At 40.8% G+C, this 27,324-nt stretch overlaps 1 protein-coding gene across 6 annotated transcripts in view; it reads left to right on the top strand.

Annotated features, from left to right (window-relative positions):
- The window catches only part of LOC106091696 (muscle calcium channel subunit alpha-1), a 479,054-nt gene extending 452,048 nt beyond the window's left edge, over positions 1–27,006 (top strand). For all 6 annotated transcript variants that reach the window (XM_059370822.1, XM_059370821.1, XM_059370825.1 and 3 more), the window contains 5 exons: positions 2,510–2,698; positions 2,762–3,007; positions 3,066–3,722; positions 26,497–26,654; positions 26,737–27,006. In XM_059370822.1, the coding sequence (XP_059226805.1) occupies positions 2,510–2,698; positions 2,762–3,007; positions 3,066–3,722; positions 26,497–26,654; positions 26,737–26,809 (1,323 nt within the window). In that variant the 3' untranslated portion in view covers positions 26,810–27,006. The remainder of the gene's footprint in view (positions 1–2,509; positions 2,699–2,761; positions 3,008–3,065; positions 3,723–26,496; positions 26,655–26,736) is intronic.
- Positions 27,007–27,324: the final 318 nt, after the last annotated feature.

The following is a 27,324-nucleotide window of genomic DNA, read 5'->3' as shown; positions in this document are numbered from 1 at the left end:
ATCGGTCAATAATTTGTCATAGCTTATATATATTTGAAGAAGTCATTCAAAGAACTTGACAAATGCGATGGAAGATATGTAATATTCGGCCCGGCCGAACTTAGCGCGGATTTACTTGTTTCATATAATATCGATATAAATAGAAATAAGCCACAATGCCAGTAGCCACGACAGTGTGGGCATTAGCAGAGCAATAAAATTTACGAGATATATTTCGCCACCTTTAAAACTTAATGCCCTATGTGTACAGAGATCTATTGATAAGGTAATATCCTTTCTGTAATATTCCACAAATTAAATTCTTCTCTTCCAATATAATTTCTAATGGCCACTAGCTCGACTCCCGTTGTAAAATATGCCAAAAGTAATCAAAACATATGACCAACCGTAAAAGGCAAACATAAATCATCAATAATCAATCGATTCAGCAGATTTTTCCTTTCAATATCTTTGCAATTTTTTTTTGTATTTAAAACAGCAGATTTTGTAAGATGAAATTGCAGTACGAAATTTTTGCTAAAGCTGCTGCACTATGTTTGATCTCATAATGTCAGGCAGTTTTGCCCGGCTATCCCTTGAAAATTGTCATTAGGCTGGACTTCACTTTTTATACCCTCCACCATAGGATAGAGGTATACTAATTTCGTCATTTTGTTTGTAACACCTTGAAATATGCGTCTAAGACCCCATAAAGTATATATATTCTTGATCGTCATGTCATTTAATGTCGATCTAGCCATATCCGTCCGTCTGTCTGTCGAAAGCACGCTTACTTTCGAAGGAGTAAAGCTAGCCGCTTGAAATTTTGCACATTACTTTTTATTAGTGTAGGTCGGTTGGTATTGTAAATGGGCCATATCGGTCCATGTTTTGATATAGCTGCCATATAAACCGATATTGGGTCTTAACTTCTTGAGCCTCTAGAGGGCACAATTCTTATCCGATTTGTTTAAAATTTTGCACGCAGTGTTTTGGTAGCACTTGCAACAACTACGCCAAGTATGGTTTAAATCGGTCTATGTTTTGATATAGCTGCTATATAAACCGATCGTGGGTCTTGACTTATTAAGCCTTATTAAGAACCTGACATAGCTGCCAAATAAGCCGATCTGGGACCTTGTCTTCTTGATTCTCAGCACACTATCTGCATCAGTAAGCAGATTTACTTCTTTGTCTCTGCAGGAGAATGTGCTTACACCAAATCCATCGGTGTGATGTTTGATTATTTAGTTGAATTTCTTGACTTCATTCTGACTCCTGTACAACGCAGTTTGCTCCAACGCATGTCTTTCCACTTCCTTTTGCGTTCTGCGGAATAGGCGTTCCTCCTCTCTCCTTTTCACCCGATACCTCTCCGTCATCTAGCGCGTTGCTACTGATTGTAGGGTTGCTCTGTATGCCGCATTCTTGGCTTCAGTGACATTTCGACACTCTTGGTCGCACCATGGGTTTCTTAGGAGAGGCTTCTGGTTTCCAAATACAGACTTCGGGGCATTTTCTATGGAGTGGACAATGGATTGCTACTGGGCCATTATATAAATCGAAACAAGGAGTGCTTTCATCAAGCAGTTGGGTTAAGCGAGTGGAGTATGCCTTTGCCATCTGTTGTGTTTGCAGCTTTTCAATGTCCAGCTTCGTGCAGTTTCAGATCGTACTTTTCACGCCATACTCAAACGGGCGCGAACCTTTGCTGTAGTAAGGAAATGATGGGAATCTATATTCGCTCCACGGATCGATCGTACATCTAACACGCAGAATGAATGCCTTCCATCTATCACAATGTGGTCAATTTGGCTGGATGAATGCCTTCCATCTATCACAATGTGCTCAATTTGCCTCGTTACTTCCGGATCTGGGGACAACCATGTGGCTTTGTGATTTAAACTTTTTTTTATACCCTCCACCATAGGATGAGGCTGTAATAATTTCGTCCTTCTGTTTGTAACACCTCGAAATATGTGTCTAAGACCCCATAGAGTATATATATTCTTGATCGTCGTGACATTTTAAGTCGAACTAGCCATGTCCGTCCGTCTGTCTGTCGAAAGTACGCTAACTTTTGAAGGAGTAGAGCTAGCTGCTTGAAATTTTGCACAAATACTTCTTATTAGTGTAGGTCGGTTGGGATTGTAAATGGGCCAATCGGTCCATGTTTTGATATAGCTGCCATATAAACCGATCTTGGGTCTTGACTTCTTGAGCCTCTAGAGAGCGCAATTCTCATCCGATTGGCACAACGGCTCCTCCCATGGCCTTCAACATACGTGTGCAATATGGTCAGAATCGATCTATAGCTTGATACAGCTCCCATATAAACCAATCTCCCGAATTCTCTTCTTGAGCCCCGAACCGGAATATAACTTGATATAGCTGCTCCTCCGCTATACTGCGCAAAAAACTTGACAGATGCGACCATGGTGGAGGGTATATAAGATTCGGCCCGGCCGAACTTAGCACGCTCTTACTTGTTTTTATCTAATGCTCTTTTGATAACTTTGTTTGGTTCTAGGGTGGATCTACTATGATATCTATTAACTTTTTCCGACTGTTTCGTGTTATGCGGTTGGTTAAGCTGCTGAGCAAAGGTGAAGGCATCCGAACATTGTTGTGGACTTTCATAAAGTCATTCCAGGCCCTTCCTTATGTTGCTCTCCTGATCGTTATGCTATTTTTCATATATGCTGTAATTGGAATGCAGGTCTGTCATACAAAATCAAACTCCTGTGTCAAAGAAGTTATAACGTGTTAAATTATGTTATAGGTCTTTGGAAAAATTATGTTGGATGAAGGAACAGCAATTAATCGTAATAATAATTTCCAAACATTTCCACAAGCCGTTTTGGTTCTGTTCCGGTCGGCCACTGGTGAAGCCTGGCAGGAAATTATGATGGATTGCTCACCAAGAGAGGAAGTCAAATGTGACCCTGAATCCGATGCTACCTCCAATTGTGGTTCTAGCATAGCGTTCCCATATTTCATATCATTCTACGTACTCTGCAGTTTCCTTGTAAGTGCAAAAGTAGATTTTTATAGCAAAACATCACTAATAATTTTGTCTTTAACAGATTATAAACTTGTTTGTCGCTGTTATTATGGATAACTTCGATTACTTAACGCGCGATTGGTCAATTCTGGGTCCTCATCATTTAGATGAGTTTATTAGGCTATGGAGTGAATATGATCCAGATGCTAAAGGACGTATTAAGCATCTTGATGTTGTAACACTCTTAAGGAAGATCTCCCCCCCATTGGGTTTCGGCAAACTATGTCCACACCGTATGGCTTGTAAAAGATTAGTTTCAATGAACATGCCTCTGAACTCAGACGGAACGGTATTATTTAATGCGACATTGTTTGCAGTAGTACGCACATCTCTTAGCATAAAGACAGAGGGAAATATAGATGATGCCAACGCAGAGTTGCGAGCTACGATAAAACAGATATGGAAGCGTACAAACACCAAGTTGTTAGATCAATGTGTTCCTCCTCCCGGAAATGATGATGAAGTTACTGTTGGTAAATTTTATGCTACTTACTTGATACAAGACTACTTCCGACGCTTCAAAAAACGCAAAGAACAGGAGGGCAAAATGGATCAAACTGAGAGCGCGTTAACCCTGCAGGCGGGTCTCAGAACACTGCACGAAATTTCGCCTGCGTTGAAGCGGACCATTTCAGGTTATCTGGACGAGTTGGCAATAGAATCAGATCCTATGCACAGGGTAAGTAATTTACGTTATCATTATTATTTATTTTCTTAACACCAGAAGGACTAGCCGGTCATTGTGACCGTTTTTTAAATTTTTTTTTGAAATTTTTTCAAAATAAAACTTTTTTGTTCGAAAATTTGCGAAGCATTTTACGAAATTGGTTTAAAAGAAAAAAATTAGCAGTTGTTGAGTGGAGCGAACGTGTTTTCATATCGCTCCTCAAAGAAAAATATCCGCATCTCGGAATAGGTACACCTATTACGAAAAAATTTTAAAGACTTTTCGGAGTAGGCTCAAAATGAACTCCAAACACCCAACAGCTGCGGTGGTGGCGTCGGACCGCAGCATGTTGTCTTCCCCTCCCATGAGTGTGGGTGCCTTGGCACCTGGAGTCGAGAGTAATGCTTCAAGCGCACAACTTGTCGTCAGACCAAAAAACGTGGAAGAGACGGATAAACAAGAGGGATGCACAGTTCGTCCCCAGCCTTTAAGCAATCGGATTTCCGATTCAAATTCAGACAATGAAAGTGCCAATGAAACAGTCATCGCAGCCGAATCGAGAGATGATGACAGCGAGCTGACGGCAGAAATGAGCGTTGGCTTTGATAAGCCCATAAGCAGACTGAGCACTTTTACGGAAGCTGGAAAAAGAATATGACTCCCCAAAAACATAACACTGCTAAAATGCTCCCCGCTTTTAAGTACTCAGGGAAAACCAAGCCATGCCCTCCCGCAATGGAGACTCTAGACAGTGTCCTGCGAAGGGAGACAAAAGTCGGAACAGGAGCGAAGGAAGCTCGCACGGCCCCTGAGTCTTCATGGAGTACTGTGACTTCCAAAAGGAGGAGATTCGGAAGACAAGGATTGGCAAAGAACTTAATACTGAAACATCAGGCAGTGCAGTAACTGAAAAGTCAGTGCAGCCTAAAGAACGGAAAGCGGACGATGAGACCATCACCTACTCCCAGGAAACCCATTTAATGCAGGACCAACGATTGAGGTATTTTAAATAAACCTCCACCGTACCAAGTACCAAGATAAATAAGCGGGCCAAGCCCTGGCAGAGTTCTTGAATGCTAACGATCTAATAACGCTTAGTATTGGTAACACTGCTACCTTTTTAAATAGGATTAGGGTGACAATATGTTGGGAAAATCTAATCGATGAGGTTCAGGATTGGAGGGTCTCCATGAAACACTCTTTCTCTGACCATCGCTACATTAGGTTAAGAATCGCACGGCCAGCGCCGAATAAGTTTCCGGAAAAAGTTGAAAACCAACTGGACAAAATTCGGAAGAATTCTCAGAAGAAGACTTGGGCAAGATAATTTCGATTGTCCAAGCATAGAAGACATTGACAACAATGTCAACAGGATTACGACTACACTGGTGGGGTCTTTCAAAGATATTTGTCGGCTCCGGGAAAGGAAATCAGACCAAGAAAATCCCTGGATGACCGGTAGATTCGCAATATTGGGAAGAAGGTCCGCAGATTTTACAGCAGAGCACGTCGTAAAAAGGCGGAAGGAGTACAATAAAATTATCAGAGCGGTAAAACGTGCGTACCGGAAGCTTTTCTGCGAACAGGTTGATGGTGCTAATGACGCCGCCAAGATAAAAAACTTCTCTCAACGACATGGGAGTGAGAGCAGAGACAACGGAGGACATATTTAGGCTTTTGATCAAAACCCATTTTCCACAGGAAATGACGGGACTCACCGAGACACCGGAATCTTGGAATAGTGATGTTGATCGAAGGCTTATCATTACAGAATTTATGGTGAAAGAATCTTGGTGAAGCTTCAAACCATTTAACTCACCTGAACCTGATGGAATATTTCCGGCGTTGCTACAGAAGGTGTCCGACAATCTGGCGCCTCATCCGGCCAATATTTTCACTGCGTGCCTTGGACATGCACATACTCCAAAAACCTGGCAGGAGGTCCAAGCCCGGCAAGGCAAGTTATGGGACACCAACAGTCATATAAGCATTAAGTCCTTTCTACTCAAAACCATGGAACATATTGTGGACACCATGTTAAATGTTAAAGAATAGAATATCCAGCGAATTGTTCAAATAGGAACAGCATGCCTATGTCAAGGGAAGGTCGGTGAAAACTGCCCTGCACGAGGTTGTGCATAAAATAGAAGAATCTTTCGATGCCAAAACATACACAATTGTGGTATGCATTGATATCGAGGGGGCTTTTAACAATGTGCGTACCGACACACTGATCCAATCCTTAGACCAGTACCGAGTGAACCCGCTCCTTAGAGACTGCGTAAACCGTATGCTAAGGAACAGGTGGATAAATTGTATGTCCCATGACATAAATATAAGGGAGAAAGTGACACCAGGCACGCCACAGGGGGGCATTTTATCGCCACTGGGTGACCCCCATAAATTACCTATTACAAACGATTTTAAAATACTTCTTTGGGGTAAAATCCGCTTGGTTAGACTGTTAACCCAAAGAAGACTGAAATATTCCTGTTAGCGGAAAGACCAATGTGGGCCAATTTGACGCACCACGTTTCCTCAATAAAATGATAGACCAATACTTACTTACGTAGGCTGCGATGGAGAAAAATTGCTACGTAAAGAGAATACAACAGGTTCAGAGAACATGTTTTCTTGGCATAGGCGGTGCGATGAGGACCACGCCCACTAGGGCACCAACCCATAGACATACAGATTAAGTGTGAGGCAGCCACTGCAGCTATGAGACTTAAGGCGATGGGAGAATGGATTGTGGATAGGAGCGGCTCATACCATCGCGGTATTATCAAGGCGACGATAGGAAACCTGGAAGGAATTGAAGAGGTTTCCGATCGGATATCTGGGACTACACTTGAGGTTGATTGCGAGGTACTGCTACCAGCGGCACAGTCTTGGATTGACGGAACCCTAGTATTGCCATCTGGAATATACTGTTACACGGATGAATCAAAGCTAGATGACAGAGCGGGCCTGGGGGTCTACATAATACGGTCATGCAGACGGAGATCCGGCGATCACGGAATGAGTGAGGTGATGTGGTACTAACGCGAGGAAACATCTTTATGGACAGTAAACAGATGTTAAGGGCAATTACAACCAGGACGGTAAGATCACGAACAGTCTTGGATTGTAAGAAGGAGATTGACTCAATCTCTGAGGATGGACGATCTACATCGTTCGGTTGCCGGGCCATAGCGGAGTAACTGGGAATGAGAGCAGACGATTTGGATGTGAAGGCCAGAGAGCTGCCATTAATAATATTGGTTAACCCGAAGCCTTTCGGGTCGACGCAGTCCACGTTAAGGACGTGGGCAACGAAGAACGTGGGCCACATGTTACCCTGTGGAACAGCAAACGGTCGGTAGGACGTCGAAAATCCTATAGAGAGATCCGGATCGGTATCATAACTGGACACATAGGACAACCAGCTCACTTATGCTAAATCGGTGTAGCATGTAATAGCATATGAAGGGCATGCGGGGAAGATGATGAGACGTTGGAGCATTTCCTTTGTCATTGCTCAGCTTTCGCTGATAACAGATACGTGGTATGGAAAACAGTTAAACATTTTATATGTAACACGGAATTCCTAACATAGAATTTCTTTTTCGAGGTTACTTTTTTTTAGAACTCACAACAATTCGATTACTGGCTTGGGTGTATGTCCTTAGGTGTATGGGGCGGATTAATATTCACACCTTCTTTTCAACCTAACCTACTACATGGGTGTAATTTTTGTGTTTAAGACATTATTTCATTTGTACAATTTTTACGGAGATACAGACCAAATGATCATTTTGACCCTTTGTATAAAATAGAAGCACTGTTCACCAAATTTTGTGAAAATACCACTAAACCAATTGTGAAGGAATGGTTCGTGGACATAGAATTCCGGGATTTAAATGGCTCAATGGTACGGAGATTGGGAGACACAGAGCCTTTATTCTGACTGGCTGGCTTCCCTTTATGTAGCACACGATTCAGAGATGGCGCCTTCAAACCTTAAGTTGCTGTTGAAGCCGCTCCTGTAGGGAAGAAGACCCTCATTGTAGAAAGTGATGCTAATGCACATCACCAGATATGGGGAAGCACGGATGTCAACGAAAGGGATCTGGCGATTTACTATAAATGGGATAAACCGACCTTTATTATCAGGAACAGACAGGAGGTACTAGATATTACCTTTGTATCCGAAAATATAAGCGCAAGAATAAGCGACTGGGAAGTGTTGGATTAACACAGTTTCTCTGATCATCGTTATATTAGTTACAGCCTTGTAGAAAATACTGCAGATGTGTTGACTCGGCTAAACATAAAAAATGCGGATTGGGATTAATTTCGGCACAAATTCTGCAGGTCTATCCTTTCTAGACCAGAAAAGGAAGTGGAAACTGCGGCGGATATAGACTCGCTTGTATCACCATGTCCTAGTGCCAAGCAAAGGGGCAAACAGCGACCTCCATGGTGGACCCCAGAGCTAGTTGTTCTAAGGAAGGACTGTAGAAATCTCTTCAACAGAGCAAAAGCCACAAGAGCACCACACGATTGGGACATCTATAAGGCTAGGCTTAGAAAATATAAGGGCGTGCTGAAAAAGGCTTTGAAAAAATCCTGGGTAGAATTCTGCAACTCCGTGGAGGATACATCTGAGGCCACTAGACTAAGGAAATTCTATCCTCGAGACCTATTACGATGGGGTATATTCAGAAGTCAGAGAATGTATGGACAATGTCTAGTGAGGTAATACCAGAACTACTCGTTGATATACATTTCCCGGGAAATTCTCCAATGGACAACATGGCGCCAGAAGAGGTTATTGGGGAAATGGTGTCTGAGACGAAAATCCTTTGGGCCATAAGAAGTTTCGACTCCTTTAAGTCGCCAGGCCCTGACGATGTATCACTGGTTGAATTAAAAGATGTATCTGATAGACTGGTTCCTTGGCTTAAGAAGATATACTCTGCTTGTATCAGCATGTCATATATACGCGTGGGATGGAGGAACACGAAGATGACTTTCATTCCTAAAGCAGAAAAATCTTACCACACGAAAGCGAAAGATTTTCGTCCTATTAGTCTGTCATCCTTTATGCTGAAGACTCTTGAGAGGTTGATAGAATCATATCTTAGGGCAAAGATCCCTGGAGATCGCCCGTCGCGGCAGCATCATGCATTTAGTAAAGGCAAATCCATTAAAACAGCCCTTCATGACCTAGTTGGCTACATAGAGGATTCTCTCGCTATCGAGGAATATACAATGGTAGTATTTCTTGACATTGAAGGTGTTTTCAATAATTTGAAACCAACGTCAATCATGAAGGAGTTGGAGCTTCTAGGCATCAACCCTACCGTAAGAAAGTTTATTAATAACTTACTTGCTAAAAGATGCGTTACGGCAGGCTTGGGATCTGATCCGAAAGTGGTCTAGACGTAAATCCGTGCAAGACAGAAGTAGTTCTTTGCAGCAAGAGATTCAAGTTACCTACAGTGGCACCTGTCTCCGTGGTGGGAGAGAATGTTCCATTTTTAGAAAGCGCAAAATATCTGGGTGTTTTGCTAAATTGAACTTCAAATACAACATTTTGGAAAGGCCAAGAAAGGCAATTCTTGCAAGAGAGTCATTTGCAAAAGTTGGGGGTTTAGACCACGTGTCATGCATTGGGTATATACTGCAATTGTCAGACCTATAGTGCTATATGGTGTTGTGGTCTGATGGACGGCGCTTCAAAAGTCCACCTACTGCTCAATACTTAACCGGATCCGAAGGATGGCTTATTTGTGCATCACGGCCGCACTGAGTACGACACCATCTGATGCACTGAATGTAATGCTACATCTTATGCCTCTGGACATTGTGGCAACACAAATTGCAGCGTACACTGTAGTACACAGCTTTCTCATCGTTCATGTGGCAGCTACGGACACTGCGTTTTCCTTGATACAATAACCGATGTTCCAGGCAATGAGGATTACACCCTACCTGTGCCGCTTTTTGATAAAAAGTACTGTACCACTATTCCTGATAGAACCGATTGGAACTAATATATCCCTGGTAACAGAAGTTACGTATGCTTCTACACGGATGGTTCCAAACAAAACGACCAGGTGGGCTTTGGGGTGTACTCTAAATATCTACAACTGTTCATATCGAAAAGGTTACCCGACCACTGCTGTGTGTATCAAGCAGAGATCCTTGCAATTATGGAAGTGGTGGAATGGCTAAGATATAATGTCATTACGACGATTGACATAAATATCTTTTCAGACAGCCAGGCGGCCATTAAATCCCTGGAGAACGTATTTCTGAACACAAAAACCTCTCAACGAGATGGCTGAACAGTTCAATATTCACCTTTTCTGGGTGCCGGGCCACAGATATCCCAGGGATTTGTAAAGCGGATGAGCTAGCGAGCCTAGGAACTACCTTACACATTCCAGGGACACTGGAATCTGTGGGTATGCTTCTAGCGACATGTAAGCTAAGTTTTGAGGACCAGGCCCCTCACAAAGAGGGGGCTGTGAGCATTCCAAAACTATGTGGTCTAATCTAGACTCGAATAAGTCTACTGCTTTGCTGTCATTGGCTAGAACAGACGTGTCAGTCATTGTGTCCGTCATGAAGGTCACTGTCTAATCGGAACACATGCTGACAGACTCAAGATTGCCAGCAACGACTTTTGCAGAAGCTGTGAGGACATCGAAGAAGAAGAGACTATAGAACACCTTCTGTGTATGTGTCCCGCACTAGCAGTCAGAATGAGTTCCACTTTAGGTTCTAATTTCTTTGAGAACCTGTCTGATTTAGCGGATGTGAACATTCGCGAGTTTTGGGCTATTTAAAGTGATCTGGATAGTTCAACGGTAGGAACTAGAAGGCATTTTGTTTCTTCTGTTCCTGTGGTATCATAATGGACGAGAACGTCTAAGTAAGTCTGATGGCAGTCTGCCACTTAAGCCTTATCTAACCTAACCATCATAGAGGCGTTTTCGCAATATTCAAATACAACATACCAACGCACGGCCATTGAAGCCATCACACCTAATATGGTTGAAAAGTCATCTAACCAAAGACTAACAGCGTCCCATTGTAGTTGGTGTGTGTTGCTATCTCTGGCTTTTCCTTTCCATTTGCAATTCTCCGATCATTGAACTCGTCTCGAAAGAGAAACAAACGAAAATTGTAAAATTTAGTTATCTTCGCCCAAACAGGCAAAAAACTTGAAAATGAGGTAATTCTTTATCTTTATCAAGAAATAAGCACGTTACGGTTGGGCTCGCAGAACCTCGATTAACGACGATAGGCGATTTCGTTAAAATCATATGCTGGTAATTTTCCAGCACAGACAAGTCTCTCACTACATCGCATCCTTCATGGCGCTGAAGTTTTTAAACCAAAGCTTAAATGAAAGAACACTTTTATCAGTGAGAGAAGTCTCGAAGATGTTTCCTAATGCTGTGTTAATGGGAAAATTAACTTCACCTTCTAAGTTTCATGGAAATCCAATAATATCTAGCCATACCGATTGTACCGATCGTATGTTTGGGGTGTTTCAACCAGCCATTCACTTGGTCACTATGTTACATATCGGATTCGTGCTCAAGTCTTATATATCTTTTATTAGACGCCTTTATTGCCTTGATAGCTCAACATGTCCGATGAGGTTTCTTGCACACGACATTTATATAATAAGACAAGTTGACCCGGGCCTGCTCCGCTGCGCCTTCTTTTACTATATATGGAACAAAAGTTTCCTTGGAATATTTATTTTCGAAGATCTTTTAGTGAAATACCATGCTAACTCGACCAACAGTTTAACAATATAAGTTCCTTTATCTGAATCCCATATGATCTAAACGTTTCTTATCCTAAATACCTTTTCTTATCCTAAATACCTTTCATTTGACTCCCATATTGTCGTGATTGGTCTAAATATATGTTTGGTAAGTTTTAGGGTGGGGCGGCCCCCCTAGATACCCCACCCGAAATTTGGATACGAAATTTTTATTTTTTGGGGTATTATATGAGAGCACACGAAATTTCGCTTAATTCGCACCACCCATCTCCGAGATTTGGCCCCCCCCTTCAGAAAATTTCAAGAAAATCGGTTCAGCCGTCTGTAGTCTATAAGGAACACACAAACATACAAACAAACAAACCTACAAACAAATACAAATTGATTTTTATACCCTCCACCATAGGATGGGGGGTATACTAATTTCATTCTGTTTGTAACTACCTGAAATATTCGTCTGAGACACCATAAAGTATATATATTCTTGATCGTCGCGACGTTTTATGTCGATCTAGCCATGTCCGTCCGTCTGTCCGTCCGTCCGTCTGTCTGTCGAAAGCACGCTAGCTTCCTAAGGAGTAAAGCTAGCCGCTTGAAATATTGCACAAATACTTCTTATAGTGTAGGTCGGTTGGTATTGTAAATGGGCCATATCGGTCCATGTTTTGATATAGCTGCCATATAAACCGATCTTGGGTCTTTACTTCTTGAGCCTCTAGAGTGCGCAATTCTTATCCGATTGGGATGAAATTTTTTCACTACGTGTTCTTTTATGATTTTCTATAACTATGCCAAGTATGGTTCAAATCGGTCCATAACTTGATATAGCTCTCATTTAAACCGATCTTGGGTCTTGACTTCTTGAGCCTCTAGAGTGCGCAATTCTTATCCGATTGGAATGAAATTTTGCACGACGTTTTTTGTTGTGATATCCAACAACTGTGCCAAGTATGGTTCAAATTGCTTCATAACCTGATATGGCTGCCATATAAATAGATCTAAGGACTTGAGTCCTTAGATCTATAGGGGGGGCCCAATTCCTATCCGATTTGAATGAAATTTTGCATGACGTGTTTTATTCTTACTTTCAACAACTGTATCATATAAGGTTCAAATCGCTCCATAACCTGATATAGCTGCCATAGAAACCGATCTGGGATCTTGACTTCTTGAGCTTCTAGTGTTCGCAATTATTATCCGATTTGCCTGATATTTTGTAGGACGGATTCTCTTATGACCATCATCATACGTGTTTATTATGGTCTGAATCGGTCTATAGACCGATACAGCTCCCATATAAATCGATCTATCTATTTTACTTCTTGATCCCCCAAAGGGTGCAACTCTTATTCGAATTGGCTGACATTTTAGACAGGTCTCCAACATATAATTTAGTTGTGGTCCAAACCGGACCATATCCTTTTTTGGCTAAGAAGAGGTTCCGGGAAAAGAACTCGACAAATGCGATCCATGGTGGAGGGTATATAAGATTCGGCCCGGCCGAACTTAGCACGCTTTTACTTGTTATGTATAAGATTGTTAGATGTCTAAAAAATATGGTACTTGTAGGTAATAAATTAGGTTACATGTATGAATTTTCCAGTACACTATTAGCCATTGATGGTGAGCTCTCTATTTTTGACGGCATGAATGAGTGTAGATTCATCGTTATAGCCTGTTTAGTCCTTGATATTTTTGAGCCATGTTGGTTCTTCGACCTCTATTTAAAAAATGTATCTCTCGTCATTTCTATGCTCCATTTAATTTCCATCGAAGGATCCCACTGATCATATATAAGCACTCCCAAATAATTTAAGTTTTCAACTCGTTCAATGTCTATTTTGTTTATGTTCAATGTTGTGGGGGTTGTTTTTGCTTATCATGTATCTTTTTTAGGTTGATCTTTAGTCCATATATCTCAGCTAGTAGTGTGGCATCGTCTGCATACCTTATGTTATTAATACAATACTTTCCGTTCACTGTAATTCCAATATTTTCGCCTTCGAATGTTTCTTGGAAAATTCGTTCTGAGTTTATACTGAAACGCAGTGGGGAGAGTATACACTCCTGCCTAACTCCTCTTGAGTTTTCGGTTTCCTCTCCGCTCACATCAACTCGTGCCGACCGATTCCAGTACAGGTTTCTTATGCATCGTAGCTCTTTCTCTTTTATACCAGATTCTTTAAGAACTTCCATCAGTTTGTCATGCTTGACCGTATCAAAGGCCATCTCATAATCAATGACGCATATAAACATATTTTTGAGCATCTCTAGAGTTCTGAATTAATATTTGCACACAGAATAATGCTTCTGTTGTGCAAATGTTTTCTCTGAACCTAAACTGAGTTTTTCCCATTGCAGCTTCGCATTTGATATAAGTCCTTTTGTGAATAATTTTTTAAAACTAAACTCTTGTTAAAACTTAATTCTTGAGTGCATGACTCATTAGACTTATTAGTCCATAGTCGCTGCATCGATTTGCACTGCTTGTCATCGGAATAGCGATAAAAGGGGATTTAAGGAAATAGTCTGGATATTGGCTTGTTTCGTATATGTGGTTGAAGAGTGTAATTAGGAGTTGTCTATTATCGGAATCTATTAGTTTTAGTGCTTCCAAAGGGATTTCGCAGCAATTTCCACTTCATGTGTTCCTATCAATTCCGGTGAATTCCTTTAGTTTTTTTGTGTTGAAATCATCGTGAATCAGGACAACCAACCAACCACCACCAAACAACCAATTCTATTTCTTGACACTTTCGCTGCAGCAGATCGGTATTTGCAGTACAAGTCGCCAATCGTATTATAATTTTTCGATTTTTCCGCTTATCGGTTTTCCAGGGCATCCCTCGTTACCGTATTTATTGTAGTTTTAACATAATTCCTGCACTTTGTCCTTTTTTATATGTAACAAGTAAAAAGGCGTTAAGTTCGGCCGAGCCGAACTTTGGATACTCACCACCTCGGATATATATGTGAACCACCTTTCCTCAAAATCCGGTGCAAAATTCATACCTTATGCCCCATAGCAGCTATGTTCCGATTTGGACCAGATACTAATAAGTAAAAGTTATTGTTCTATTGTATATAACAAAATATTGGTCTTTTTAGTAGTTATATCTAAAAACAAGTAAAAGCGTGCTAAGTTCGGCCGGGCCGAATCTTATATACCCTCCACCATGGATCGCATTTGTCAAGTTCTTTTTCCGGCATCTCTTCTTAGGCAAAAAAGGATATAAGAAAAGAGTTACTCTGCTATTAAAACGATATCAAGATATGGTCCGGTTCGGACCAAAATTAAATTATATGTTGCGTTAAGAATTGCGCCCATTGGGGCTCCCGAAGTAAAATAGAGAGAACGATTTATATGGGATCTGTATCGGGCTATAGACCGATTCAGACCATAATAAACACGTTTGTTGATGGTCATGAGAGGATCCGTCGTACAAAATTTCAGGCATATCGGATAATAATTGCGACCTCTAGGGGTCAAGAAGTCAAGACCCAAGATCGGTTTATATGGTAGCTATATCAGGTTATGGACCGATTAGAACCATACTTGGCACAGTTGTTGGGTATCATAACAAAACACGTCGTGCGAAATTCCATTCCAATCGGATAAGAATTGCGCACTCTAGAGGCTCAAGAAGTCAAGACCCAAGATCGGTTTATATGGTAGCTATATCAGGTTATGGACCGATTTGAACCATACTTGGCACTGTTGTTGGATATAATAAGAAAAGACGTCGTACAAAATTTCATTTCAATCGGATAAGAATTGCGCACGCTAGAGGCTCAAGAAGTCAAGACCCAAGATCGGTTTATATGGCAGCTATATCAGGTTATGGACCGATTTGAACCATACTTGGCACAGTTGTTGGATATCATAGCAAAACACGTCATGCAAAATTTCGTTCCAATCGGATAAGAATTGCGCACTCTACAGGCTCAAGAAGTCAAGACCCAAGATCGGTTTATATGGCAGCTATATCAAAACATGGACCGATATGGCCCATTTACAATACCAACCGACCTACACTAATAAGAAGTATTTGTGCAAAATTTCAAGCGGCTAGCTTTACTCCTTCGGAAGTTAGCGTGCTTTCGACAGACGGACGGACGGACGGACGGACGGACGGACGGACAGACGGACGGACATGGCTAGATCGACATAAAATGTCACGACGATCAAGAATATATATACTTTATGGGGTCTCAGACGAATATTTCGAGTAGTTACAAACAGAATGACGAAATTAGTATACCCCCCATCTTATGGTGGAGGGTATAATAAACCGATCTGAACTATATACCACACGGATGTCGAAAAGCATAACATAAGTCAGTGTGTCAAATTTCAATCGCAATCGGATTAAAAATGCGCCTTTTAAATCGAGAGATCGGTTTATATGGCAGCTATATACAAATCTTGATCGATCTAGACCAACTTGAAGAAATATGCGGAGGGGCTTAACTTAACTATTTGTCCCAAATTTCGGCAACATCGGACAATAAATGCGCTTTTTATGGCCCCAAAACCTAAAACCGAGAGATCGGTCTATATGGCAGCTATATCCAAATCTGGACCGATCTGAGCCAAATTGACGGAGGATGTTGAATGGCCTAATACAACTCACTGTCCCAAATTTTCTCAAAATCGGATAATAAATGACATCGGATAATAATGACATTTATTATTATTGACGGACGATGTCGAAGGGCCTAAGACAACTCACTGTCCCAAATTTCAGCAAAATCGGATAGTAAATGTAGCTTTTATGGGTCTATGACCCCAAATCGGAGGATCGGTCTATATGGCAGCTATATCCAAATCTGAACCGATCTGAGCCGTATTGACGGAGGACGTCGAGGGGCCTAAGGCAACTCACTGTCCCAAATTTCAGCAAAATGGGGTATTAAATGTAGCTTTTATGGGCCTATGACCCTAAATCGGAGGATCGGTCTATATGGCAGCTATATCCAAATCTAAAACGATCTAGGCCAAATTGACGGAGGATGTCGAAGGGCTTAACACAACCCACTGTCCCAAATTTCAGCAATATCGGATAATAAATGTGGCTTTTATGGGCCTAAGACCCTTAATCGGCGGATCGGTCTATATGGCAGCTATATTAAAATCTAAACCGATCTGAGCCATATTGACGGAAGATGTCGAAGGGCCTAAGACAACTTACTGTCCCGAATTTCAGCAATATCGGATAATAAATGTGGTTTTTATGGGCCTTAGACCCTAAATTGGAGGATTGGTCTATATGGCAGCTATATCCAAATCTGGACCGATCTGGGCCAAATTGACGGAGGATGTCGAAGGGCCTAACACAACTCACTGTCCCAAATTTCAGCAAAATCGGATAATAAATGTGGCCTTTATTGGCCTAAGACCCTAAATCGGGGGATCGGTCTATATGGGGGCTATATCAAGATATACTCCGATATAGCCCATCTTCGAACTTAACCTGCTTATGGATAAAAATAAAGAACCTGTGCAAAATTTCAGCTCAATATCTCTATTTTTGAAGACTGTAGCGTGATTTCAACAGACAGACGGACGGACATGTCTAGATCGTCTTAGATTTTTACGCTGATCAAGAATATATATACTTTATAGGGTCGGAAATGGATATTTCGATGTGTTGCAAACGGAATGACAAAATGAATATACCCCCATCCGTCGGTGGTGGGTATACAAATTTTGTATTAAATTGACCCTGGAGTTTTTTTTTTTAATTGTCAAGTCATTAAGTTTAACAATATCAACACTGGGTTTCGGTTTTTTCTCCGCACAAATGCGAGTTTAACATGAATTCGTAAGACTAATAATATAGGATCTGGTTGAACATCGGCACCTGGGTTTGTCGTTTACTTTCTTACACACAGTATCTTTTATTTATTTGAATGTAGTCTATTTGTCCCAAGCTTTACTCCGGTGGATGAGAGGTTAGCCACAATCCGTATAGAAACCAAATTCTTCAACATCAGCCTTACTTGTGTCCATACTCCGACGGAAAACAATGACGAGCGCCTAGGTAGAGAATATGACCGCTGCCCCGCCCATGATATTAAAATCGTTCTGGGAGATTTTGATGGTTTGAGGCTGATAGGTTTCGCCGCGACAAAAAACATGGTAGTTAGTAGCACCAGATTTCAACATACAAATATTCACAAGGCCACATGGCTTGTGAATGAGGTCCGGAAATTCTACTAAAGAATTAAACATCAAACAGATGGCTTTGCTGCAGGCACATCCTCATGCAGAGACAAAGAAGAAAATCTGGTAACTGACACACATAGCTGAGGATATGGAAGAACATTTTACCCAACTGCTAGTGTCCGACGTTGGAGACGAGGAGGATACCGCTGAACCAATCCCTGATGATGGTATAAAATGTTTACCTCCTAGTCAGAAACAGTGACTCGACTGAAGAACAACAAGGCAGCAAGAACCGACGGATTACCGGCTGAACTATTTAAAACCGGAGGTGCCACGCTGATAAGGCGTATGCATCAGCTTGTCTGCGCAATCTGGCTAGAAGAACGCATACGTGATGATTGGAACCTCAGCATACTATGTCCCGTCCACAAGAAACAAGACTAGACGAAATGTGACAACTACAGAGGAATAAGTCTCCTCCCCATCGCATACAAGATATTCTCAAGCTTACTGTGTGAAAAATTTAAAGTTAAAGTCAATGATATAATTGGGCCCCATCAATTCGGCTTTAGACCTGGTACATCCACCCTAAACCAGACATTCACACAGCGCCACATCCTGGAACAGACCCGAGATGGACAAATCAACACATATAATCTCTTTGTTGACTACAAACCCGCTTTTGATAGTCGTATACGTTCAAAGGTATTTCAAGCCATGTCTGACTTGGTATCCCTGCAAAATTAATACGACTCAGCAGGATGACAGCTGCTGATACACGTTCTTCAGTAAGAATAGGAAAGAATGTCACCGAAACATTTAATACCAAACGCGGGGACTGCTTATCGTGTAATCTCTGTAATATCCTGCTGGAGAAGATTATACGGGATGCAGTTGTGGCACACTACTCACAAGGGAACTCATGCTAAACGCCTATGCTGACCATCCATATCATAGTTTGGAAGTAGCAACTCTGGCAGTAAATGAAGATAAGACGAAATGGATGATTTAAACTCCCAAAACGTCTTCTACAACCGACCACATAAAGAAAATGGAGAAAGTTGGGAACCACAACTTTGATATAGTCAGCATCTTTATCTACCTCGGCACCGCCGTGGCTGAAACGAATGACACCGATTATGAAATGAAGCGAAGAATAATACTGCCAAACAGATGCTACTTTGGATTAAGTAAGCGGTTTAGAAACAAAGCCACCTCTCGGCAGGTAAAGATCACACTACACAAGACACTGATACCACCCGTATTGTTATACGGTTCTGAGGCATGGATACATTTTGAAAGCAGACGAGGCAGTGCTTGAAGTGTTTGAGAGAAAGATTCTTCGCTAAATATACGGACCAGTTTGCGTTAATGGAGAATAAAGGTGTCGTAGGAACCACGAACTACATGAGCTGTATGACGACAGTAGCATAGTTACACAAAATACAACGGCTGCGTTGGCTAGGTCATGTCTTCAGAATGGATGAAGACTCTCCATCAAAGAAGTCTTTTGGAGCCGAACACGGTGATAAACGCAAACCGGGCAAACAGGAGCTTGAGGAGGATCGCCACCTCCACATGAAAATGTGGTGTGGTAGAACAACCAAAATCCCTATGGGAACATCAAGTGGTGGGAGACACTTGAAACTTGGTGTCGAGTTTTTGAGAATGAAGAAGATCGAGGCGCTTGAAAGGCTATTCTACGTTCGGTTAGTGGAACAAATGTTTTGTCTTAGCCAATTAAAGTAAGTAAGGTAAAATTTATATGATTTCCAAAAATTCTTCCATTGATTTCTTCGATTTCCACGTGTATAGCCTTCTTGGGTGAAGTCGGAAAACCTATTTGTAACCTCCATGTAGTTTCCTTGGCAGAATTGAACAAGTTTATCTCCTTTACCATTTCGTTGACGAGTCCAAATATTTGTAACCTCCATGTGGTTTTCTTGGCAGAACTGCACAAGCTAATCTTCTCTACCATATCGTTGTCACTACATCGTTTCCGACATTGACATTGAAATCTCCTTGTATTACTGTTATTTCATATTTTTCGTCATATTAAACAATATTTCGTTATAAAATTCTTCAATTTAATTCGCGTTTACATCGCACGTTGGGGCATATACTTCAATAATATTAATATTAGGTTACGTTAGGTTGAACAGCGGGTGCAGATATTAATCCGCCCCATGCCACATACACTAAATCGGCTTGTTGTGCGCTCTAAAACCTATAAAGTAACCTCGAAAAAAAATGTTAAGTTAGCCGCACCGATTTAACATAGTGAGCTCGTAGTCCTATGTGTTCCATTATGATACCAATAGTTATACTGTCCTCCTTCTTACTTCCTTTCAGTAATAGTCTAGTCTTCTCACGATCTGGATCCCCCAGTAGGATATTCGCCGTCCTATCGACAGTTTCGCTGTTCCACAATGTTGCTTGCGCATTCGTCGCCCACTCCCTTAACCCAGACGGCGTCGACCCGAAAGGCTTCGTGTTAACCAAGTTTATTGCTAGCAGTCATCTGGCATTCACTGCCAAATCGTCTGCCTTTCATTCCCACTTACTCCGTTATGGCGCAGCACCCAAACGTTGCGAATTTTGCCATCCTCAGAGAAGGCGTTTATCTCCTTCTTACAATGCAAGACTGTTCGTGACCTTATCTTGGCGGCGTCATTAACGCTATCGACGTGTTCGCAGAAAAGCTTCCAGAAGGCACGTTTTACCGCTCTGGTAATCTTATTGGATTCCTTGAGCCGTGTGTAATATACATTCCAAAAAACTTCCGCTTTTTTACGACGTGCTCTGTTAAAAAGTCTGCGGACCTTTTTCCCAATATTGCGAATCTCCCCGGTCATCCACGGTTTTTCTTGGGCTGATTTCCTTTCCCGAATAGGAAATGCAGTCATAATCCTGTTGACTTTTTCGTCAATGTCTTCTTCCAAGGCTTGGCTCCGCTTATTAGTGTTGGTACTACCCCACGAAATGTGGTGAGAGTTCGCATCGCACCCTATTAGTATCTCGTTTCCTGTCTGTTTTGCTTTCCTCACCAGCCGTTGCAGCTCCGACGTGGGTGGCGGTGTCGGAGAGTCGAAAAGCAGATAAAGTGACGCCAGGTATGCTCCACCGTCTCCCCGTCTCACCACTGTTGCATCCGACGCCGACAACTGTGGGGAAAATATATAATTCATATTTTTATGACACCGAGTACCAGTGTTAGCACAGAATAATAGGTAGTTCACATGGTTCAGTCTACAAACATTTTTCCGGGTAGTTCATGGCTCCTGAATGAAGGCGATATAAATCTTGCCCTTGTTGATTTTCTTCATCAGAGCGTGTGTTGCAGTTCCGGTGGAGGATTATCTAGATTACCTCAATCATTGGTCCTCCAGTAAATGGGCATCTTGAGAGTAGGTGATGATCTCATCATCTACTCCCTGTTCTTTAGACAGCATTGGCTTCACTATCACTGCACTGCCTGATGGTATCATATTAGGTTATTTGCCTATTCTAGTCTTCCGATTCTGTATGTAGTCGGTAATGGTTCCATCGTCGGGTCCCTGTTCGTTAGGCTGTATAGAGTTCTCATTCCCTGTACTGCCTGATGTTTCAATACTAGGATCTTTGCCTATCTTAGCCTTCCAAATCTTAAGTAAATGGGCTTCTTGGGAGTTGGTGATGGTACCATCATCGGCTCCCTGTTCGTTAGGCTTCATTGAGACTCCTGTCGCTGCTCTGCCTAATGCTTCAATATTAGGATATTTACCTATCCCAGTATACCGAATGTTGAAGTCGGTGATGGGTCCGTCGTCGGGTTCCTGTTTGCTAGGCTGTGTTGTGTCTCTCGCCACTGCACCTACCGGATGCACAGCCGATATTGATGACTGCATTAGTCAGCTCATCTCTATTGTGCTCCTTTGCTACTTTGACGTATGAGGGCGGCGCCTTACCATTCTCAGCGACCATCTTTCCCTTCCGTAATGGCTGTGGCCTCAGTTTGGAAGTCACAGTCCTCCATGAAGACTCAGGGGCCGTGCGCACTTTCTTTGTTCCTGTTCTGACTTTGTCTATCTCCGCAGGACACTGTCTAGAGTCTCCATTGCGGGATGGCTGGCTTGGTTTTCCCAAAGTACTTTAAATCGTAGTGTTATGCTTTTCGGGAGATCTGATTCTTTTTCCAGCTTCCGTAAAAGTGCTTGGAATGTCAGATCTATCCCTTCCACCATCCTGCACTTTCGCCCGATTGCGCTGCCAGTACGTACTCCTACGTTATACACCGGATCGCTTTCTGGGTCTGCTTGTGAGCTTAGCAAAGCCATCTCGCTCACTTCTGCCGTCATCCCGCTGGCCTTATCTCTCGTTTTGGGACGAACTGTGCATCGATCTGGTTTATCCGTCTTTTGCTCATTAATTAGTATGGCGACTAATTGTGCGATGGAAGCATTACACACTACGGTCTTACGCAACCACCGCGTGAGTCTTTGGAATGCATTTCTAGCCTACTCCAAAAGACTTTAAAATTTTTTCGTAATAGGTACTTCTCTATTCCGTGGAACGGATATGTTTTTTTTTTTTTTTTTTTTCTTTACAAATTAAAAAAACACGTCGGCTCCACTCAACGGCTGCTATACAATACAATATTAATATTAAGTGTTGTACCTATTATTGGGTTGCCCAAAAAGTAATTGCGGATTTTTTAAAAGAAAGTAAATGCATTTTTAATAAAACTTAGAATGAACTTTAATCAAATATACTTTTTTACACTTTTTTTCTAAAGCAAGCTAAAAGTAACAGCTGATAACTGACAGAAGAAAGAATGCAATTACAAAGTCACAAGCTGTGAAAAAATTTGTCAACGCCGACTATATGAAAAATCCGCAATTACTTTTTGGGCAACCCAATATTTTGATAAGCATGGTCCCATCTGACATTGGAACAAATGCTATAATTTTTAACTATGATACCTACAAATTTTCTGTGAATTCCGATCTGATTCCCCGAGTGGTATACCATGAAGTCTGCTGATCGAAATTCGCTACAGTCTGTCTACCGTGCATCGCTAAATCCTAAACTATCCATTTGAAGTCGGTTCATTCCACTGATAACGTTAATTAGCTTTCCGGTTTCATAGAGACTCCTTACGACCTCTTTTGGCCGAAGAGGCCTTATATTCTGTATTGTATCACTCATATTGTATGATTTTCAAGGAAAGTTACTTCAGTGGTTTCCTGTTACTTCCTGAAGGGCTTATAGTTTTCTTTCAAGATTTCAGCTTCTCCTTTGGAGTACAGACGCTATTTGAAGTCGGCCACTCTGGGAACAGACACTTCGGTTTCGTAGCCATTGGTTATTTAATGGTGCCAGCCACTCGCAAGTGTCAACTAGAGCTTTAAACGGCACTAAGTAATTTCATGGAACACTTTGCCAATAGTGTCCCTCTAAGACATTAGACTCTAATTCGCTGAGTTGCCCGCCGCTGCCTATTTTATTCACAGCTGCCCTGCATGCCACAGGGATGCCCACTAACTGCAACTTACATTATTAATTTTTTCGTATACCAAAATTTTGGGACCTTCAAATTGACACCTACAAAATTTGATCGGGCTGTGAAAAACGTATTTGTGGTTCGATTTTTATACCCTCCACTATAGGATGGGGTTATACTTATTTCGTCATTCCGTTTGTATCACCTCGAAATATTGGATAAAATATGTATATATTCTTGATCGCCATGATATTCTACGTCTATTGGGTTGCCTAAAAAGTAATTGCGGATTTTTTAAAAGAAAGTAAATGCATTTTTAATACAACTTAGAATGAACTTTAATCAAATATATAATTGCCATTTTGTTCGATAACCTTTTGTCATCTTCCTGCCAAATTTAGTATTCCACGCTCATAGCCTTTATCTGCAAAAAACCGAACCAAGTGCGATTTTATAGCCTCATCATTGCCGAAAGTTTTACCATTTAAGGAGTTCTGCAAAGATCGAAATAAATGGTAGTCTGATGGTGCAAGGTCACGCCTATATGGTGGATGCATCAAAAGTTCCCAGCCAAGCTCACTCAGTTTTTGGCGAGTGACCAAAGATGTGTGCGGTCTAGCGTTGTCCTGGTGGAATATGACGCCTTTACGATTGACCAATTCTGGTCGCTTCTCCTTGATGGCTGTATTCAATTTGTCCAATTGTTGACAGTACACATCCGAATTAATCGTTTGGTTCCTTGGAAGCAGCTCAAAATATACCACACCCTTCCAATCCCACCAAACAGACAGCATAACCTTCTTTTGGTGGATATCAGCCTTTGAAGTGTTTGAGCTGGTTCACCATGCTTGGACCATGATCGTTTTCGACTAACGTTGTTGTAAACAATCCATTTTTCATCTCCAGTTATGATTCGTTTTAAAAACGGATCGAATTCATTGCGTTTAAGGTGCATATCACAAGCGTTGATTCGGTATGTTAAATGAATTTCTTTCAATACATGTGGTACCCATATTAAAATTGACGCCAAACAAACAAATGTAAACAAAATTTCGCGCACTTTTTTTCTAAAGCAAGCTAAAAGTAACAGCTGATAACTGACAGAAGAAAGAATGCAATTACAGAGTCAGAAGTCGTTGAAAAAATTTGTCAACGCCGACTATATTACTATTATATTACCGACAATTACTTTTTGGGCAAACCCAATATATAACCATGTCCGTTAGGATGTCCGCCCCTTGTTTGTCGAAAGCGCGCTAATACTTCTTATTAGTGTAGGTCGGTTGGGATTGTAAATGGGCCATATAGGTCTATGTTTTGCTATAGCTGCCATATAAGCCGATCTAGGAACTTGACTTCTTAAGCCTCTAGGGTGCCAGTTCATATCCGATTTGGCTAAAATTTTGCAGGAAATGTTCTGTTCTGGCTTCCAACATCTGTGCTAAATATGATCTGAATCGGTCCATAACCTGATATATGCCATATACACCGATCTGGGATCTTGACTTCTTGAGCTTCTAGAGCGAGCAATTATAAGCCGATTTGGACGAAATTTTGCACAAAATGTTTTACTTTGACTTCTAACAAGTATGACAAGTACGTTCTTAATCGGCTCATAACCTGATATATACTTGTCAACTATGGTCTGAATCGGTCTATACCTGATACAGCTCCAATATAAACCGGGCGCAATTCTTATTCGAAGTTTTACACTTCTACTATGGTTTCCAACATTCAAATCAACTGTGGTCCGTATCGGGCAACAAGTACGTTCTTAATCGGCTCATAACCTGATATATACTTGTCAACTATGGTCTGAATCGGCCTATACCTAATACAGCTCCAATATAAACCGGGCGCAATTCTTATTCGAAGTTTTACACTTCTACTATGGTTTCCAACATTCAAGTCAACTGTGGTCCGTATCGGGCAACAACTTGATACAGCTCCAATGGCATAACAATTCTAATCCATTACCCTTTGTTTGCCTAAAAAAGATATAGGCCATGAACTCGACAAATATGATCAATGGCCCGTTTGAACCAAGCACGCTCTTTCTTGTTGAATTTGATACCTTGCTTGAAAAAGCAATTTTGTAGGTGTCAATTTTGTAGGTGTCAATTTGAGTAAGCGAAAAAACTAATAACGCCACCGCAATCACCGGACTTCAGTCCTATTAGAACCCTTGGAATATTTAAAAAAGTCTACCTAGAAATTGCAAATCCAAAAGAAGATGTATTTGAAAGCAGAAAAATAGCGTGGGGAGCCATATTACAATAAATAATTAATAACTTAATATCGTTTATTGCAAAAAGATGTGGGTGTGTCATCCAGAATAAATAATTTGCAACGAAATATTAATTTCAATAGTGTTTTTTGTACCTTGAGTAGGGAGTGCTTTAGTTTTGTCCACTCTTACTTGCGACTTAAAATGTTTTTAAACATTAAATTCTAAATTCCTTGGGTTTGTGATTTTCAATAATAAAGATAAAGATCGGTTCAGATTTCCATATATTTTCAATGTAACATATACGTAAGTCCGATTTTGGGTAATATTACAGTCATGTGGTAATTTTTCAACCGATCATCACGAAAATAGACAAATATTATTCTTTTGTGACTGTTTATTTAAAATAGGTTCAGTTAAATATAGACCTCCCATATATTTACGTCGCCCTCTTTACACTTAAGAGCCGTAGTTATAGCAATTTTAAACACATTGGCCCGAAACTCAGATATAGCGTCCGGATAGTGGTATTACTCAACTTCCGCTTATAAAATCCGATTTTTTCTGTACCTAACTTATTCATTCAAACAGAATCGTTCGCAAGATAACGAATTTATGGCTAGTGTAACATTGATAATATTCCTTAGTGATTAGGACTAATTACAGTCTAATGGATTTATGATTTATTTATTTAGGATTACGGGAATAATTATGGCTGTCGTAAACAATGTGTGTATGATAAAGATAGATAAGATTTCTTTTATGAGATAAATAGTCAAGTAAGATTTGTAAAAGTAGAATACAAGGTAATTTTGAATAAGTTAAATCTGTGTTGTAATAACATTCAAACCGTTCGCGGCTTCCTGATATTTCTAACATAACTTGTTTGAGTTCAAGAGCTATTCCAAAGAAAAACGAACTGAGTACGAACCCTTTGGAATTAATATACAGACTTAAGCGAAAGTGTAGGTCTCTTATCAGAACTATTTTTCACTGTAAATTCGGCTAAGTAAAGCAAAAGATAAATTTTTGTATATGTTGTCCTTATGAAAAAAGTATGAATTAGCTACGTTTGTTAGCAACGTATTCTTTTATTTGCTTTTTGTTTTATTATAGCGCCACCACACATTGTTCGGAAGAGTATGGTCTTCATTCCGAAGGCAGGACGGCTCCAACCATCACACCAAAACCAAAGGAGAAACAATTCCAAGGCGAGAAGGTATGTTGCAGTTTGACACGAAGATGATGGCCAACGAGTCCCAAGTAATTAACAGGTAAGTATTTGAAATCGAAAATGGACCTATCTGCCAAATGTTAGCTCGAAATCGCCTAATTCCAAATTTACATATTCATTAGGTTAAACACAACAAATGGAAGACATTATAACAGTGAAGGGAATGCATCTAATTTAAGTGGAATACTATTGTAAGTCCGATTAATCTGATATAGAACCCCGTGATATGTGCAAAGGAAAATGAAAAATATACCTGATAAAAACAAAAGTTTGCGCTAATTCCTTTTAAAGTTGGCGCATCACTGCAATATGTCATCCAGGTTAACTTTTAAAGGCAATCAATAGCTTTTGCCCTTTTATCAATTGTTATAATAAAATTATTTAACTACAAATATTTTGACTATTATTCGTTTTTATTGGAGTTACACTTTCTATGTGTCTCTTGTATTTGTATATCCTACACCACTACTGTAGTGCATTTGTTTGTAACACCCAGAAGAAGGAGAGATAGACCCATTGATAAGTAAACCGATCCACTCAGAATCACTTTCTGTTTCGATTTAGCTATGTCCGTATGTCTGTCCATGTCAATTTGTGAACAAAGTACTGGTAGCAGTTTTCATCCGATCATCTTTGGTACAAGCATGCTTTTAGGCCTAGAGATAAAACCCATTGAAATTGGAAAAAATTGGTTCAGATTTGGATATAGC

This window comes from Stomoxys calcitrans, chromosome 1 (assembly GCF_963082655.1).
Source record: "Stomoxys calcitrans chromosome 1, idStoCalc2.1, whole genome shotgun sequence".
Taxonomy (NCBI): Eukaryota; Metazoa; Arthropoda; class Insecta; order Diptera; family Muscidae; genus Stomoxys; species Stomoxys calcitrans.
This window is presented reverse-complemented; position numbering and strand designations above follow the sequence as displayed.